At 36.2% G+C, this 11,592-nt stretch overlaps 1 protein-coding gene across 2 annotated transcripts in view; it reads left to right on the top strand.

Moving 5' to 3' along the window:
• Positions 1–11,592, top strand: part of KIFAP3 (kinesin associated protein 3) — a 162,509-nt gene that overhangs the window by 6,085 nt on the left and 144,832 nt on the right. The window contains exon 2 of one of the 2 annotated variants that reach the window (XM_007458132.1): positions 9,839–9,970. The exons of the other annotated variant lie outside the window; for it this stretch is intronic. Within the exon in view, the coding sequence (XP_007458194.1) occupies positions 9,839–9,970 (132 nt within the window). The remainder of the gene's footprint in view (positions 1–9,838; positions 9,971–11,592) is intronic. 2 annotated transcript variants of the gene reach the window in all.

Genomic DNA, 11,592 nt, shown 5'->3' with positions numbered 1-11,592 from the left:
CGAACCTGTGTCCCCTGCATTGGCAGGCGGACTCTCAACCACTGCGCCACCAGGGAAGCCCTATCCTTCATTTTGTTTGTGGTGTATCACATTGATTGATTTGTGTTTGTTGAACCATCCTCACATCTCTGGAATAAATTCCACTTGATAATGGTGTATGATTGTTGTTTTAAAGTATTGTTGAATTCAGTTTTGTAGCATTTTGTTGAGGATTTTTGCATCTGTATTCATCAGGTTTTGTTTTTTGTTTTTTGTTTTTTTTGGTGTCTTTGTCTGGTTTTGATATAACAGTAATGCTGGCCTCATTAAATGAGTTTGGGAGTGTTCTTTCCTCGTCAGTTTTTGAGAAGAGTTTGAAAAGGATTGGTGTTAATTCTTCCAGTGTTTGATAGAATTCACCCATGAAGCCATCTGGTCCTGGGCTTTTTTGGGGAGGTTTTTGACTGCTGTTTTAATCTCCTTATTAGGAATCAGTCTGTTCTGATTTTCTGTTTCTTCATGATTCAGTCTTGAGAGGTTGTATGTTTCTAGGAATTTATCCATTTCTTCTATGTTGTCTAATTTGTTGGAGTATAATTTTTAATAGTAGTTTCTTGAGATCTTTTATATTTCTGTGGTAACAATTGTAATGTCTCCTCTTTTATTTCTGATTTTATTTATGGGCATACCTCATTTTATTGCCTTTTGCTTTATTGCACTTTGCAGATATTGCATTCTTTATAAGTTAATGTTTGTGGCAACCCTGAGCCAAGCAAGTCTATTGGTGCCGTTGTTCCAACAACATTTGTTTACATCTTGTCTCTGTCACATTTGGTAATTCTCCCAATATTTCAAAATTTTTCATTATTACTATATTTGTTATGGTGATTTGTGATCAGTTATCACTGATGTTACTATCGCAAAAGATTATATCTTGCTGAAGGCGCAGCTGCTTAGCATATTTTAGAAATAAATATTTAAAAAAATAATGTATGTACATTGATTTTTAAACATAATGCTATTGCACACTTAGTATATCACAGTATAGTGTAAACATAACATTTATGTGCACTGGGAAACCAAAAAATTCACATGACTTGCTTTATAATGATACTCACCTTATTGCAGTGATCTGGAACTGAACCCGCAATATCTGCAAGGTATGCCTGTGATTGAGTCCTCTCTTTTTTTCTTGGTTAGCCTAGCTAAAGGTTTGTCAATTTTATTTACCTTTTCAGAGAACCACCTCTTAGTTTCATTGATCTTTCCTGTTGTCTTTATAGTATCTATTTCATTTATTTCCCTTCTAATCTTTGTTATTTCCTACCTTTTACTAACTCTGGGCTTTGTTATTTTTTCTCCAATTGCTTAAGATGAAAAGTTAGATTGTTTATTTAAGATCATTTTTTTGTTTCTTGATGTAGGCATTTATCTCTATGAACTTCCCTCTTAGAACTGCTTTTCTGTATCCTTTAAGTTTTGGTGTATTGTATTTCCACCTTTACTTGTTCAAAGGTATTGATTTCTTCTTTGACACATTGGTTGTTCAGTAGTATGTGCTGAATCTTTATGTGTGAATTTTCCAGTTTCTTCTTGTAATTAATTCTTAGTCTCATACTATTGTGGTTGGAAAAGATACTTGATATGATTGCAGTCTTCTTAAAAATATTAAAATTTGTTTTGTGGCCTAACATATGGTCTATCCTTGAGATTGTTTTCTGAGCACTTGAGAAGAATGTGTATTCTGTTCCTTTGGGTGGAATGTTCTGTTTATGTTTGTTAAGTTCATTTGGTCTAATGTGTCATTTAAGGCCAATGTTTCCTTATTAAATTTCTGTCTAGGTAATCTATTCATTGATGAAAGTGAGGTATTAAAGTCTCTTCCTACTATTGTATTGCTGTGTATTTCTCCCTTTAGGTCTTTTAATATTTTCTTTATATATTTAAGTGCTCCTATTTTGGGCATATAAATATTTACAAATGTTTTATTTTCTTATTGGATTGACCCCTGTATTATTATATAATACCCTTGGTCTCTTATTACAGTCTTTATTTTAAAGTCTATTTTGCCCAACATAAATATAGCTACCCCAGCTTTCTTTTGATTTCCATTTTTATGGAATACGTTTTTCCATTCCTTCATTCAATCTGAGTGTGTACTTGCATTTGAAGTGAGTCTCTTGTAGGCAGCATATAGATGGGTCATTTTTTAAAACCATTTATCAACTCTGTATCTTTTGATTGGAGAATTTAGTCCATTTCAAAGTAATGATTGATAGGTAGGTACTTATTGTCATTTTGTTCATTGTTTTCTGGCGGTTTTATAATTCCTCTGTTCTTCTCTTGCTCTCTTCAGTTGTGATTTGCAGATTTTCTCTAGTGTCATTAGATTTCTTTATCTTTTGTGTATCTACTATAGGTTTTTGCTTTGTGGTTACCATGAGGCTTACGTAAAAACATTTATAACAGTCTATTTCAAGTTGTTAACACCCTAAGATTGAACACATTCTAAAGCTCTACATTTTTACTCTCCCCTCATTTTACGTTTTTGATGTCACCATTTACATTTTTTAATCTTGTGTGTCTTTAACAAATGTTTGTAGTTATAGTTATTTTTACTACTTTATCTCTTAACTTTCATGCTAGCTTTATAAGTGATCAACTTACCACCTTTACAACATTTTAGATTATTCTGAGTTTTACAACATATTTACCTTTACCAGTGAGATTTATATTTTCATAAGTTTTCCAGGAAAACTATCTGTCCTTCAATTCACTAGGAGAACTTGGCTGTGTAGACTAAAAGCTGGTTGGCAGGGCTTCCCTGGTGGCACAGTGGTTGAGAATCTGCCTGCCAACGCAGGGGACACAGGTTCATGCCCCAGTCTGGGAAGATCCCACATGCTGTGGAGCGGCTGGGCCCGTGAGCCATGGCCGCTGAGCCTGCGCGTCTGGAACCTATGCTCCGCAACGGGAGAGGCCACAACAGTGAGAGGCCCGCGTACCGCAAAAAAAAAAAAAAAACAAAACTGGTTGGCAGTTTTTTCCTCTCAGCACTTTGAATATATTTTGCTACTTCTGGCCTGCAAAATTTCTGCTGAAAATCTGCTGATAGTCTTATGGGGGTTCCCCTTGTATGCAACAAGTTGTTTTTCTCTTACTGTTTTTTAAAGATTCTCTCCTTTTCTTTGATTTTTGACACTTTAATTATAATGTGTCTTGTGGCTGTCTTTCGATTCATCTTTTTTTGGAACTCTCTGGACTTCCTGGATCTGGCTGTCTGTTTCTTTCTTCAGGTTAATGGAGCTTTCAGCCATTATTTCTTCAAATAAGTTTTCTGCCCCTAATAAGTTTTCTGCCCCTTTCTCTTCTCCTTCTAGGACCCCTCTATTGCAAATGTTGGTCTGCTTGATGTTAGCTTATAAATCCCTTAAGCTGTCTTCACCCCTTTTTTGTTCTTTTTACTTCTCTGGGTGTGTTCCATTGCCCTTTGAGTTCACTGATCCTTTCCTCTGCTTCATCGAGTCTACTGTTGAAGCCCTTTGTTTTATCTTTAAGTTCAATTATTGTGTTCTTCAACTCTGTGACTTCCATTTGGTACTTTAATATTTTCTATCTCTGTTGAAATTCTCACTTTGTTCATCCATTCTTCCCCTGAACTTAGCAAGCATCTTTACGATCATTACTTTTAACTCTTTATCATATACATCATTTATCTCTGTTTCATTATGGTCTTTTTCTGAGGTTTTATCTTGTTCTTTCTTGAAACACACTCCTCTGTTTCTTCATTTTCCTTGACTCTGTGTTGGTTTCTATGCATTAGATAAAACAGCCACCCCTTCCATTCTGGAAGGAGTGGTCTTGTTTAGGAGATGAACCTTTTTATTCAACCATGCCTAGCTCTTGGTTGTCTTTCAGACCTTAGTGATTGTCCAAGTAGCCTACTTTATTTTTAGTGCTCCCTCTGAGCTGAGTCCTGGGGTAATAACCAGTTAATAACTATTTTTTTTCTTTCACTAATGTCTCTTTGAACTCATGAATACAAGCCCCAGTGGCCACCAGAACCAGGTGATCACCTGGGTGGCAGCCACAAAAACTGGGGCACCAGATAAGTGTACAAGCTCTCCTCCAGGATATACTAGTGCTCTGGAGTGGGACAGAGGGAGAGTGCAAAGATAGCATCTGCTCTCCCAGGTCCCTGGAGAGGATGACAGTCAGCCTTTAGATGTGTTTAATTAGAAGCCTGCCCCTGAGTCCACAGCTATGAAGATAAGCTAACAGATCTCTTTCATAGAAAGATTGGTTGCCTCAGTCTGTTGCCTCTCTGCTGTGCCCTGGGAGTGGTAGCCAGTTAAGAGCTCCCTCTCTCTGTTATGGTCCTGTGGGACCTGGGAACGTAAGCCCTGATGGCCACCAGAGTCAGGTGATCTAGAGGTGTCCCCTGGGCAGCAGCTGCAATAATCAGGACACCAGAAGACAGCAGTACAAGCTCTTTTCTGGGAGATAATGGTGATCTGGAGAGCATAAAGATGGAACCTGCCAGCCTCCATCCTGTGTATTTCAGTAGACTCATATGTTAAATTAGATGCTGGCCCCTCAGGCCGACCCTTTAAGATAAACAAATAATCCTTTTTAACAGAAAGTCTAGGTGCTTTTTAGTCAGTTGCCTCTGCACTAGGCTTTAGGGTGGGTGAGCTTGCATGTGCAAGCCCTTTAAGAACTGTTTCACTGTTTTGCTCTAGCCACTGGGGTCTCATGGAAGTTAGATGTTTTGGGGGCTTGTCTCTCAGGTGTAGGTCTTAAAAGTTGGGTGCCAGATGTAGGGTTCAAATCCTTCATTCCTCAAGTAGCAGCTCAGGTGTGAGTTTTTGCCCAGTTGTGGTCTCCACACCAGACGTGGGGTTTGTGGCAAGATTGTGTCTCAGTCTCTCTTATTTGCTTCAATGTGGGTTTTCTTGTTTGCTCAATTTGTGGGCATTGCTCAGCTAGTTTGGGTTTTTTGTTTTTCTTTTTTTTAGTTGTGGCGTGTGGGCTCCCCCTGCATTGGGAGCCCCCTGCATTGGGAGCATGGAGTATTGACCACTGGACCACCAGGGAAGTCCCAAGGTGGGGGTGGGGGGCATTCAGAGGAAATTGTTTCATAAATGGTATAGACTCAGTGCATCTATGGGAGGAGGTGAGTTCAGGAACCTCCTACATCACAGTCTTGAACACAAACCTGTAATAAACCCTTTTGACAGCAATAATTTTAAAAAAACCTGTTTAATGAAAAATAAAGGGATAAATTTTGTTTCTCTAGGAAATTGATGATGAATATGGAGCACAGTGTTAGTCAGCATCTGTTATCTGTTGTAGGGATCATAATGATATCATCGACCACATGAAGTCTAGAAACATCAGGATGTACTTTAGAAGTTAGTAATTAAGAATACTCTGCCTGAAGGTGACAATTATCACATGTAGATAAAGAAAGATATATCTTATATCAGTCTGTGAAGCATGACTTCATATTGAGATTAAAAAAGCAAAACGTTTTCTAAGTCAATTTAGCACATTTTTTGGTTCCAGTTTTCTTGTGCAGGTTAAAAAAAAAAAAAGGTGAAGTAGACCTGTTATTAAGAAGGCTCCATTAGTACAAGAAATTTGCAGACAGTTAAAAGATATCAGTTTAATATCAGTGTCATAAGATACTACAAATAATAAATCAGTTAATTCTAATAATGGGCTAAATTATTTCTTACCTGATTCATGGATTCCAAATAAAGCATTTGAAGTTCATTGTTCAATTGTTAAATATTTGACATCATTATGAATGCCGTGTTAAATTCAGTTTAGAAGTATATTTACAATAGGCAGGAGATGGAAACAACCTAAGTGTCCATCGTCAGATGAATGGATAAAGAAGATGTGGCACATATATACAATGGAATATTACTCAGCCGTAAAAAGAAGTGAAATTGAGCTATTTGTAACGAGGTGGATGGACCTAGAGTCTGTCATACAGAGTGCAGTAAGTCAGAAAGAGAAAGACAAATACCGTATGCTAACACATATATATGGAATTTAAGAAAAAAAATGTCGTGAAGAACCTAGGGGTAAGACAGGAATAAAGACACAGACCTACTAGAGAATGGACTTGAGGATATGGGGAGCGGGAAGGGGAAGCTGTGACAAAGTGAGATAGTGGCATGGACATATATACACTACCAAACGTAAAATACATAGCTAGTGGGAAGCAGCTGCATAGCACAGGGAGATCAGCTCGGTGCTTTGTGACCGCCTGGAGGGGTGGGATAGGGAGGGTGGGAGGGAGGGAGATGCAAGAGGGAAGAGATATGGGAACATATGTATATGTATAACATTCACTTTGTTATAAAGCAGAAACTAACGCACCATTGTAAAGCAATTATACTCCAATAAAGATGTAAAAAAAAAGTATAGCATTTAAGGTAAAGTTATTCATTTTGTGGTGATAATACAAGTATAAATTTTGATGAGGCACATTGCTATGGTAAAAGCAATTTTTCATACTAAATCAGCTATCAGCAGCAGATGTGTACTTGTCACAGGTTGCATGTAGACATAATTCATAATTGTGTCCAAAAAGCTGGAATATTTTGCCAACCAAAATAGAATTTGAATCCATGTTTGTCAATTTAAAAATATTTATATCATTCATAAATATAGAGTAACTGAATTACAAAATGTTTTGAGCCTTTAGAGAACTACTTTGTAAATCAGCCAACTGTCCTGCAAATGGTTTTGAATGTTTTGTGAGGGAATCTTGTAAATTTCATGCAATGTAAGTTAGAAATAATCAAGGTGATATATACAATGGAATATTACTCAGCCATAAAAAGAAACGAAATTGAGTTATTTATAGTGAGGTGGGTGGACCCAGAGTCTGTCATACGGAGTGCAGTAAGTCAGAAAGAGAAAGACAAATACCGTATGCTAACACATATATATGGAATTTAAGAAAAAAAATGTCATGAAGAACCTAGGGGTAAGACAGGAATAAAGACACAGACCTACTAGAGAATGGACTTGAGGATACAGGGAGGGGGAAGGGTAAGCTGTGACAAAGTGAGAGAGTGGCATGGACATATATACACTACCAAATGTAAAATAGAGAGCTAGTGGGAAGCAGCTACATAGCACAGGGAGATCAGCTCGGTGCTTTGTGACCACATAGAGGGGTGGGATAGGGAGGGTGTGAGGGAGGGAGACGCAAGAGGGAAGAGATATGGGAACATATGTATATGTATAACTGATTAACTTTGTTATACAGCAGAAACTAACCATTGTAAAGCAATTATACTCCAATAAAGATGTTAAAAAAAAAAGAATCAAAGTGTTCAACAAATGGAGTATCTAGTATTTGACTATACGAAGTTCTAAAGGCAAAGTATTCTTTTAAAGTCATTATATAGTAATTTTGGAAAGTATGTTACACACAGTATATATAATATAAGCTTAGTTTGTAATATGTATATTTTATATATTCAGTGGCAGTGCCAAGGGGAACAGGGAAGAGGTTTATCCATCCCATAATCTCCATCAGCCCCCACAATGATATAAACATTTAATACTTGTGTCAACCTTATGTAAGTTGCTATTCAAATGTAGTTTTAACCCTACCAGATTGCTACCCTTAAGCCTCTTTAAAGAAATTCTAGAGCTGACATTCTCTCATTATATATTATTTACATATAGATAGAAAAATGTCTGGATGTGTATGTGCTAAATGGTAACAATTGGTTTCTTCTAACTTTTTCAGTTTATTTTTCTCTTTGCTAATTTCTGTGTTGTTTTTTCTACAGTAAGCATAAATTGTATTAGTAATAAAAAATAAATATTATAAAATTAAGTAACTTCTTTAAAACACACATACAGAAAAGAAAAAAGCAAACGAAAGCTGAAAAGCAATAGTGAGTTTCTTTGAACTATTTGATTTCTTTGGAGAAAGGCAAAATATCAGACCAGAGGATAACAATTATGCTTTTCCATCAGTTGTTAATATGTGGAAGACCCTCTTTGAAAGTGTTGGTATGAGGTTACTCTTAGGATCTGCACTTAAATTTCATCCTTATGATTCTCTTCAATTGGATACAGTTACCCTCTCCTATATAAGAAGTTCAGTACTGGGGTTGCTCTCCATTTCATCAGGAAGCAAATAACTAGTTCTCTTTATAATTAAATGTTTCTTTAACGCTATATTACATTTGTTTTTCAGCTGTCTTACCTACTCTCTTGATTCCTGTGGTTTCTCTAGCTTTTGACTGCTAGCCTGAACTTGTATGCATTTATCTTATCTTTTGGATGCTGTACCATTCTCTTTAATACGTGTGTATATATCTAATTTCCCAACTCCCTGTTTTTTACTGGCCTACCTGGTTTTTGCTTTTATTCTTTATAAGCTTTGTTCTGTATGTCTTACTGTCAGTTTAGTTGCTGACCTACCTAGACTCTAGCTTCTGTATATTTGATTTCCTACTCTGTCTCTACACTTGACTCTTAATCATTGTCCTAATACAGACTGAAGAGCCTTACCCTTGTTATAATAAAGAATTCTGGTGAAAAAATATTTTTTAATTACATTGAAAATATGCATAATAAGTCAATTATTACTAACTGAAGGAAAAGCTTTGAGTTTCTGTTTATTGGAATTTAAGGTGTTGTCATATTTCTATTCCTTCCCATTAGGCTAAAAGACCTCACTAGCCAGCTAGCTGGCTCTGACTACAGTGGGAAATTTTGCTTGTTTCCATTGCTTAATCTCCTTTAATAAAACTCATTTTATCAGATCCTAAAGTGGCCAATAACAAGTAGTGATTAATTCATTATTGTGGCAACATGGATGGACCTGGAAGATATTATGCTTAGTGAAATAAGTCAGGCAGAGAAAGACAAATACTGTATGTTTTCACTTACGTGTAAAATATAAAAATAAAACAAATGAACAAATATAACATCACAGAAACAGACTCTGAGATATGGATAGCAAACTAGTGGTCCTCAGAAGGGAGAGGTGTAGGGTGAGGGCCAAAATAGGTGAAGGGGATTAGCAGGTACAAATAGCTAGGTATAAAATAAGTTACAAGGATGTAATGTACAGCACAGGGATTGTAGCCAAAGTAAAAATATAAAATCACTATGTTGTACACTTGAAACCAGTATAATATTGTAAGCCAACTGTACTTCAATTAAAAAATTTTGTTCTATAACTTCAGGGGTCTGGGGACAAAGTATGTACAATCTTTCTATTGAAACTACTGATGGCACTATAATTTGAGATATGTGACTATAGAATATAACCTGTATTTTGTTACACAACTTGTGTGTGATTGGAAGAATGATTTAGGTACTAATTCAATTTATATAATTATGTAAGGTAATACATAATCAATATTATTTTGCAGTTTAGATAATTCATGTCATTCTGTTATACAGTTAATGGGCCAATTATTGGGCAGTTTATTTATTTTTTAATATAAATTTTGGGGTAGCTACCTTTGGTTTTGAATTGCTGATTTTTGGTTGAGGTTATTCTCTCCAAAACCATCTTAATTGTTTGTTTTATTCACTGGCTATTATGCATGATTCTTTGGGTAAATGTATTTTTCCTCAGAGCTATTCATAAAGGTACTTTCTGCAAGACCAAGAATTACATGTACAGTACAGAGTTTACAGAGTTGGAGAAAAAGAATTATTTCTTGGTCCAAGTCAAGAGTAAATCTGATTTAAATGCATATGTTAATCCAGCGCACATGTTTTTGGAACTAGGAACTAGATAAAAACCTTGCATGTTTTGTGAGCTTTTAATGTAGCTATGTCTGTTTTTATTTTATATTAATAGGAAAGTTAAAGGAGGAAATATTGATGTACATCCATCAGAAAAAGCACTCATTGTTCAATATGAAGTGGAAGCTACCATTCTTGGAGAAATGGGGGATCCCATGTTGGGAGAACGAAAGGAATGCCAAAAAATGTAAGTTTTCTTCATTTGTGCACATTTGAAAGTAGTAAACTTTATAGAAATCTGATGTTATTTAAACTTGCATAGATGATAAATGATTATGGCGTTCTTACAGACATACATTATCTCAGTGAAGCAGAGACTATATTAAATTATAAATACAGAGTATATTCCAGAGAAAATCGTGTTTATGTGAGCATAACTGGAACCTAATGAAAAATGCCTATTCTTATTTATCCCATTTAGTAAATGCATATAATAGAATATAACTTGTGAAATCAACTATAAAAGATATGTTTATATAGGACTTTTTAGCTTAATTTAGGAAATTTGTATCTTAGGGGATCCTGTGTTGTTCTTTCTTCTCTGGAATTACAGAAAATGATATGACATCCAGAATTCATAAATGAGGCATGTACCTTGAATTCATCCCTTAAAAATCTAGTGCTGTGAAAGATATTAGTAATAGGACAAGCATTTTCTGACTAAGTGAATTGAGCTTAGATCTCCCAATGTTCTACACACTTTCCTTCCTGCTTTCATAGTACTTTCAGGAGTCCCTTGGGAACTGGCCTTTTTCATTAGTCTTCAGTTGCGCTGGTGATGATCTTGCGCTCCTTCCATAGTTTTATGGAAGTAGAGAGGGTCTGAGATCACCTAGTATTTTTTCCCAACTTTCTTCCCCCCATAGATAATTTTGATTTGGGAACTAGTTAAAAAGTTAGTGTGTTTTGGTGGTATTAAGTATATTCAGGATGCTAGAAGTGCATGTGATAGTATTTAGTATTTAGCACACTGAACAGCACTATATTTTAAATATATAGCAGTGGTTCTCAGCTGGTTAGGATTTTTCCCCCAGGGGACATTTGGCAGTACCTGGAGACATTTTGGTTGTCATAACTGGAGGGTGCTATTGGTATCTAGTGGATAGAGGCTGGGGTGCTGCGAAACATCCTACAATGCATAAGATAGGCACTTACAAACAAAAAATTATTTGGCCCCCAATTTTTATAGTGTTTCAAGTAAGAAACTTCATTGTATAGCAACCTGAAGAGAAAAGCTACCTACTATCTTATTAAGATCTGTAGTCTCTCTTCTTATTTGGGTTAAAAGGCTAAATTACACAGATAATTCATTAAAAATAAATGAGTCTTTGGATAATCCACTAGATTGAAGAGATATACACATGCACACATACATACTTACACTGTAGATTTTAACTCACATGCTCACAGTTTTTTGTGTTCTCTCACACTTCCATTTGTGTGTTTGTGATTGCTGCCTAAATTTTGTACATTTTGAGAAAGTAATATCTCTTGAGATTCTATTAATTTGACTTCCAAAGAAAAGCTAGCAGATTAGGGGTCTTTGCCTTTAGAACCTCATGCATCCACATTTCATGAGAGAAATTTAGTTTTTAGTTTTTAATAGTGTAGTCAGTAGGCTTATTCAATTAAAATTAAGTGAGGGCTTCCCTGGTGGCGCAGTGGTTGAGAGTCCGCCTGCCATTGCAGGGGACGAGGGTTCGTGCCCCGGTCCGAGAGGATCCCACATGCCGCGGAGCAGCTGGGCCCGTGAGCCATGGCCGCTGAGCCTGCGTGTCCGGAGCCTGTGCTCCGCAACGGGAGAGGCCA

This window comes from Lipotes vexillifer, unplaced genomic scaffold, assembly GCF_000442215.2.
Source record: "Lipotes vexillifer unplaced genomic scaffold, Lipotes_vexillifer_v1.1 scaffold189, whole genome shotgun sequence".
NCBI classification, from domain to species: Eukaryota; Metazoa; Chordata; class Mammalia; order Artiodactyla; family Lipotidae; genus Lipotes; species Lipotes vexillifer.
The sequence above is the reverse complement of the archived record's forward strand: the minus strand, read 5'-3'. Positions and strand labels throughout refer to the sequence as shown.